The sequence below is a fragment of the Triticum dicoccoides genome, chromosome 6A (genome assembly GCF_002162155.2).
Source record: "Triticum dicoccoides isolate Atlit2015 ecotype Zavitan chromosome 6A, WEW_v2.0, whole genome shotgun sequence".
Lineage (NCBI taxonomy): Eukaryota > Viridiplantae > Streptophyta > Magnoliopsida > Poales > Poaceae > Triticum > Triticum dicoccoides.
Window position 1 is genome coordinate 13,841,113 of NC_041390.1, and position 7,108 is coordinate 13,848,220.

General features: G+C 42.3%; 1 protein-coding gene across 1 annotated transcript in view; it reads right to left on the bottom strand.

Moving 5' to 3' along the window:
* LOC119319373 (lysine-specific demethylase JMJ25-like) overlaps positions 1-7,108 on the bottom strand; it is a 9,723-nt gene continuing 2,615 nt past the window's right edge. Inside the window, exons 7-16 of the mRNA XM_037593863.1 lie at positions 6,677-6,809; positions 5,974-6,037; positions 4,988-5,894; positions 4,137-4,466; positions 2,789-3,619; positions 2,635-2,707; positions 2,464-2,549; positions 2,077-2,196; positions 1,869-1,939; positions 1-1,384 (exon numbers count right to left, since the gene is read on the bottom strand). Of these exons, the coding sequence (XP_037449760.1) occupies positions 448-1,384; positions 1,869-1,939; positions 2,077-2,196; positions 2,464-2,549; positions 2,635-2,707; positions 2,789-3,619; positions 4,137-4,466; positions 4,988-5,894; positions 5,974-6,037; positions 6,677-6,809 (3,552 nt within the window). The 3' untranslated portion in view covers positions 1-447. The remainder of the gene's footprint in view (positions 1,385-1,868; positions 1,940-2,076; positions 2,197-2,463; positions 2,550-2,634; positions 2,708-2,788; positions 3,620-4,136; positions 4,467-4,987; positions 5,895-5,973; positions 6,038-6,676; positions 6,810-7,108) is intronic.

Sequence of the window (7,108 nt, forward strand, 5' to 3'; positions counted from 1 at the left end):
TCGAGACAAATACTAACCCAACAGTAATTAATACGGTGACTAGAGGTTGACATGGTGCGTGCTTCATATGCAAGTCCCAGCTTACAAGGTAATACTACCACCAAAACAATCAGGGCTGTTCATTCAGTCTTCCACAGCCCACAGATAAGACAACCACTATAGTGGCGCTCCGCAACTAAGGTTCTCGCGGAGCGCCTTCGGTTCCCTCCCCACCCCTCACTTCACTACAGGGGAACAACAGTAAGGGGAAAAGCTTGGGCATCTGCTGGGCGGCAAGTTCGTGGGTCAGGGAGCTCGACAATCTCTTGTCGATGCGCTCCCTCAAAATGCTGCAACGGCTATGGTCATAGTCATACGGGTGGAACATGGTCTAAGTCAAAATACGACGCCGCGGAGATCTCGGGGGTGACGGGCGCAAAGTCAAGCAGGAGAGGCTGGCGCTGCCCCTCATGCCATTCTAGGCATGGTAGCCTGAGCCTGCTGCGCATGCGCCTCTGCAGGATCTTCTTTAGCTTCAGGGATGCCATCAGCTGGTCGCTTGTGGCCCTCCTCCATTTCTGCAGGCTCCTCTTTGGCAGGTTCAGGCGTGACCTCCATTTCTGCAGCTCCATCTTTCAATTCAGGCATCTCCTCAGCTGACTTGCCCTGGTGCCCCTTCATTTCTGCAGCTCCGCCTTCATCTTCAGACATATCTAGAGCTGACTGTTGTTCTTGGTGAACCTCCATTTCTACACGTTTGTCTTCAGCTTCGGTCATGTCCAGAGCTGATTGTTCTTGGCGCTCCTCCATCTCTGCAGGCTCATCTTTAGGTCCACACATGTCCTGAGCTGACTGTTCCTGGTGCTCCTCCATTTCTGCGGGTTCATCTTTAGGTTCAGACATGCCCAGAGCTGACTGTTCCTGTTGCTCCTCCATTTCTGCAGGTCCATCTTTCGCTTCAGACATGCCCAGAGCTGATTGTCCTTGGTCCGCCTCCATTTCCGCACCTTCGTCTTCAACTGGAAACATTTCCTGAGCTGATTCCTCTTCTTGCTCCTCTGGTTCTGCAGGTTCACTTGGACTAGGTTTTCCTTTTTTTGGACGACCAGGTTTCCCTTTTTTCGGACGACCAGGTTTTCTTTTTCTCAAACCACGCCGGACACTTGCACCAGGTTTCGCTTTAGACATGTCCAGAGCCGATTGTCCCTGGTCTGACTCCATTTCTGCACCTTCATCTTCAGCTGGGGACATTTCCTGAGCTGATTGTTCTTCGTGCTCCTCTGGTTCTGCAGGTTCACTTGGACCAGGTTTTCCTCTTTTCGGACGACCAGGTTTTCCTTTTTTCAGAACAGATTTTCTTTTTCTCAAACCACGTCCAGTTTTATCTTGACCTTCATCATCAGAGCTGGTGAAAGAAAACAATATTTCTCATTATTTACAGAGTAAATCATATCCTACTGATAAAGCACTTAACCACGTCCAGGTTTATCTTAACCTACTTAACCATCAGTGTATGAAGGGTTCTCAGATCACAATATGGGAATTTTAAATTTTGTAAATCAACTCAGTTTATCTGCACAAAATTTGCATGGCAACAGTATCAATCCATGTGCCACAGTTTTGTTTGGGGAATAATGAACATGTGAATGGAGTTCACTTAATTCATTTTCAAAAGGACCCTCAGCAGCACATAAGATCGCCAATGCACCATTATTTACATAATAATCAGATTACAGATAAAGGGGCCTTACAAAAGTGTGTATAGCACAGCAGTAGGCGGACATACACAGGAACGCTAATGTAGCATTATTTACTCATCTCCAGAGTTGGTACATTTTATGTCATAGCAAAAGCAAGTTCAGACCATGCTGGGAGTTGCTGCCACTAACCTTTTGTCGCCAGGTTTTTTGTTGAAATCATGAATGGCTCTTTTGATTGCATGAAAAGCTATCTTCTTAACCTGGCAGTTCAGATTGTCACAGGATTTCAGAATTAGACAACATACGATGTATGAACAAGAATGTTAATATATTGCATGATCAAATAAAAAGAAAAATGTGTAGACATAAAACAGGAGAGTATGGAAGAACGGCAGACCTCTAGCTTATCTTCATTCACCCTATGCCCTTTTGGAAGCAGACGGAACTCTTCTGTCAGCCTGATACACTCTTGTACATTTTCCGGAGAAACAAAGTCAAGTGCAACCTTTATACATGACTGTCCAAGAACAAAAGAAGCAGTCAACAAAAAGAGAGATGCTATATTTTTCTATATACATGGTCATGTTACTATATTTTCTGTGCTTAAATATATTTGACTTGACAAACCTGCGTACATTTTCATACTATATATATTTGATGTTCTGGATGTTATTATATTTTTCTATATACATGGTCAAACTTAAAAAGCAGTCATTTCTATTCAGAAGTATGGCACTTCTGCCAGAGGAAATCAGCAACTTTTTCCATGCATGGCATATCATACCTTCAAATTTCTGACTTGGTGGGGACATCCTGCAGGAATAAAGACTGCATCACCAAGCTTCTGTTCAAATGTCCAAGGCTCGACTCCTGCATATGCAATGGGCAAAGAACCAGGAAGTAAATAACGGAGGTAACATTAATCTTCCAAAAGACATCATTATTCTTTACTGACCATATTCTTCCTTAAGCTTCCTCTTGTGCTCATCTGTTAGGTAAAAGCACTGGTCATGTATAGGATGAATAACCTGCAAGATAAACAGTTACACGACATGAGAATAAGATGCCATACGGTATTCCATGGTCAAACAGTTAATAGAGCTAATCACCTGCTTCACTGGTTCATAGTTGTAATGCCTAAACTCCACTGAATGCTTTGTTAGATACTCATGCAGTTTGCTGACGTCTTCCCGTCTGAATATATCCCACAATGCACCACCCTCTGGTTGATTTCCCTCTGCAAATGGGAGACCATCGTCTTTTGGCTCAAGATATATGGGAAATCCACGCATCTCATCTTCTGTGCCTGCTTTCTTTTTTCTCTCTGTGCTTGCTTTCTTTTTTCTCTCTTTGCTTGCTTTCATTTCTCTCTCTGATAAATTAGAATAACGAGCGCCACTTCGTCTGGGTCGTGTCTGATGACCAGTAGGTTCAAAAATAGCACCTGTATTATCTGGAGATTCACTTTTATTTTCACTGCTGAAAGCATTACCCTCATCCTCCCTCTCATTAACTGTGTCTTCTGCTATCTCCTTGGAAATGGGAAGATCTGGATGATCCACATCACATTCCATGGACGATCGCCCATTCACAATCAAGCTTCCCTCAGCTTCATCAGTTACCACATCTTTGTGAACCCCTTCACCTTCAATGGCCACTCGCCCATTCACAGTCAAGTTTCCCTCAGCTTCATCTGCTACCACATCTTGATGAGCCCCATGCCGCTCATCTAAAAGAGCATCAGATAATGCCTGCTCAATGACTGAGCCATGTTCAGTTCCTTCACTGAGAGCTACTGACATGTCACAATCAGGGTCTATTTGTGAAGCTTGAAGATTTCTGTTGTCTTCTTCTCTGGCCAAACTCTCTTTCTTTTTCTCAATCGCTGTAATCCTTTCTGCCTTGAGCTTTACTTCATCAGTATGTGTTAGGATATTGACCTGTTTATACAATATGAAACAGGATATCATTCATAAAACCAAACAAGGAAATCAGAACGTTGCCAAACGGAGACACCAAACCAGGGGAAAGGTCACTGTGGCAGCTGGGTTTAGTAATAAACAACCAAGAGTCCAACAATGTTAACTAATATGGCTAGCATTAAGGCAAAACCATAGCATGGAGACTTGACTGAAAGCAACAAGAGCAAACTCAGAATCTACCAGGCAGTTGCACCTACACCATCTATACGTGATATTTATCTTCATGTAGTGTTCAACTCAACTGGATGTATAGATACTCAAATCTCCTAGCATGTAGTGGTGGCGCGCCAGATTGCAAACCCACCTGCCGAAGCTTTAGTCTAACTTCAACCCTAAACTACTTCCCGCCACTTTTCGTAAATACCACAAGGATAAAATATAAGCATAACAATTTCAGATTCAAATGAACTAGATGGTAAACCATAATGTGTACATATATGAATGGAAGGAAGCATAAGAAATAGTAATTTATTACCGCATCAGACATGTCGCAATGGATCTTGGTGACCGAATCACCAATTCCTAATTCCTGAGCAACGCCATATGCAATGTAAGTCTTTGGACCAAGGTCTGGCTTTATGACGTCATCTGGAAGATTCACTGCCAGATTAAGAGGACCAGATTTATGATCTGTATATTCACGAAATGGCAAAGCAGACACAAACTCGGCACCATGCCGTGGCAATCGCTCCTCAAATGAGCTGTGTTGTGGCCAATCCTTAAGCTTGAGTAACAAGGGCAAACCCTCTGGACCAACAGCCCCACGAGAATACCCATCAAAAAAGAAGTGAGTGTTTACTTCAACCTGTATTTGAATTCATCAAAAGTAATGGTAGTGTTAAGAATACTAAATGTCAAAATAAAAATGGTCTAGATGCCAAGTGCAATATATGAAATCAAGTTCAGTAGAGGCAACCATAGTACCCCCGTGCTTAACCATATTGAACATACAAGGAACACTTGGGACTTGCCCACCACCAGAAACACATCAATATATGAGAATACTATAGATGGTGGTGCAGGCAGAAACAGAAGTTATATTCATAGAAATTCTGTAAACTTGAATTCTTATGTTTTACTAAGCGCACAAACTGATCATGAATTCAGACATACACACAAGAACCAACTACATTCCAAGAAATTTTCCATGCTCATTAATATCAATCTGATAGAAACAGAATCAAGCAGTTAATAAAAGCAATACTCTGCATCAGTAATCTAACGAATTTCAAAGATCTATGCATCCAGTACTCTTGATATCAGTTGTCACAGATAATTCTACTGATGCTATTCTAAAAAAGAATAATCATTATGAATGCCAGTTACCTCCATCCACGACAGGCACTCAAGAGCTGTAACACATAGCCGCTCACGTTCATCCTTTTCTTTCTTTTCTCGTACAGCCCGCCACATAACCATTGGTTCCCAGCTCAACCCAGAAGTTAATTCAAGCACGTTACGAACAATAACAGGCTCACCCTTCAACCAGTGCTCCTGGAAATGATCCAAAGCTCCATTTTGAACATCTCTAGCATTTGGGCAATATATGTAGTTGTCGCTCGAGTTCTCTCTACTAGCCAATTTCTGTGATGTCGCATCACCAGAGTCAGTGACGCAGGAACATTTTGACCCTCCCACCTCCAGCACTCTTTCATTGTTGCCCTCTGCATTGGCCTTCTCCAACAAGTCAGAAACAGCATTCTCCTCCAACAATGACTTAAGTTCAAGAACAGAATCTCCACAACCACCAAATGTATCTGGCGGGCAAGGTATGCTTCCATTACTATTTACCCTCCATTGACTCAAAGCAGCACTATCCTCAACAGGAACTGCATTGTCCATCAACACGTCATTCTGTCCATCAGAAAGCTTTCGACTCACAGCGTTATCATGACAACTTGTCTGTTGCAAATCTTGCTTGCCTTCTACCTCAGGTTGTGCAAGGACCATGCTACTTGCAGCAGCAGCACTATCCTCAACAGGAACTGCACCGTCCCTCAACAGGCCATTCTGTCCATCAGGAATCTTTTGACTCACGGCATTATCATGACTACTTGTCTGTTGCAAATTTTCCTTGCCTTCTACCTCAGGTTGTGTAAGGACCATGATACTTGCAGCAGCAGCACCAGGACAACGCCCAAGACGAAGCTCCCGGCAGCAAATTAGGCAGAGATCATAGGAACACTTATTGCAGCTTCTGTGGAAGTCAACTATAGATGTTCTGCAGTTGTTACTGTCCCAAAGAGAACTATGAATTAGACACCCAAAAGCAACAACTAATTTGCACACTTAAAAAATGAAGCAAGACTAACCAGAATATCCGCTCATTTTTTGCACAATTAGCTTGTGGAACCTTCACTTCACATGCATCAATGCCTGTTAAGAAAGCAACATTAGAAACAGCAGAGCCACTGGAACATTGACTGACTTTTTCATTATTCCTAAGGCCTCCTTTGGTTCATAGGGTAGGAAAATCATAGGAATAGGGAAGTCATAGGAAATGATATGACATGCATCTCAAATCCTATGAGTAGGAATAGGAAAGGAGATGCCCTTTGATTCATATCATAGGATTTTTTTTCCATTGAGTCTAGGCTAATGTTTATTTTCCTATGAAATGTGGAGGATAGGAAGAATTCCTCCATAGGAATATGATTTCATTCCTACAAACCAAAGGGCTCTAAAGGTATTTTTCCTATAGAAATCCTATCCTATGAAATTCCTACAAGATTCCTCTAAACCAAAGGAGGCCTAAATAGATAACAAGTCCATCCTGGAATGCATGGAGTCAAAATTCTTAAATTTGGATAACTAATTAACACAAATATTTTGATTTTGCCTCACATATACGATACTGGTATATTTTTATAGTATCAATTCCAGATCGATGCAAAAACTAAGTGGTCAATGGTTGTATTGGAGAGTCAACACTTGAAACAACAAAGGGTCACGGTAGAATCATGCTCTTAAGCTAGAAATTAACAAACTGACATTTTAACAAGCCAACAGTAATACCTTTAATTGCTGCCTCAACACTTCTCTCTTGCATCTGCTCATGGTGGAAGTTTTTCAACCATGGGAGCAAAAAGTGTATAGTTCGTTGAGAGAATTTAATTTTATCTTCATCAGATACTTTCCATTTGTCAACCTGTGGAACAAATAAGAGGAACAAACAAGCAATTTAGGTTTGTGTTCTTACTCATGGTGACTAATTATTTCAAATTTTAATGACTAGACAGAACGCCCACCAACCTCATTACTCTCAAAAAGGAAGCTTTTTTACTACAGAGTACTCTAACGGTGGGGTTAGACCACACCACGGTATTTCACCAAGAAGAAACTCTCAGCCAACGAACCGAGAAAGGCCCTGAACCCTGGCATCACCCCATAGGGCCACACCATCACCTGGGCCGGCGATCACTGCCCTCCCCATATGGGCAACAGCAT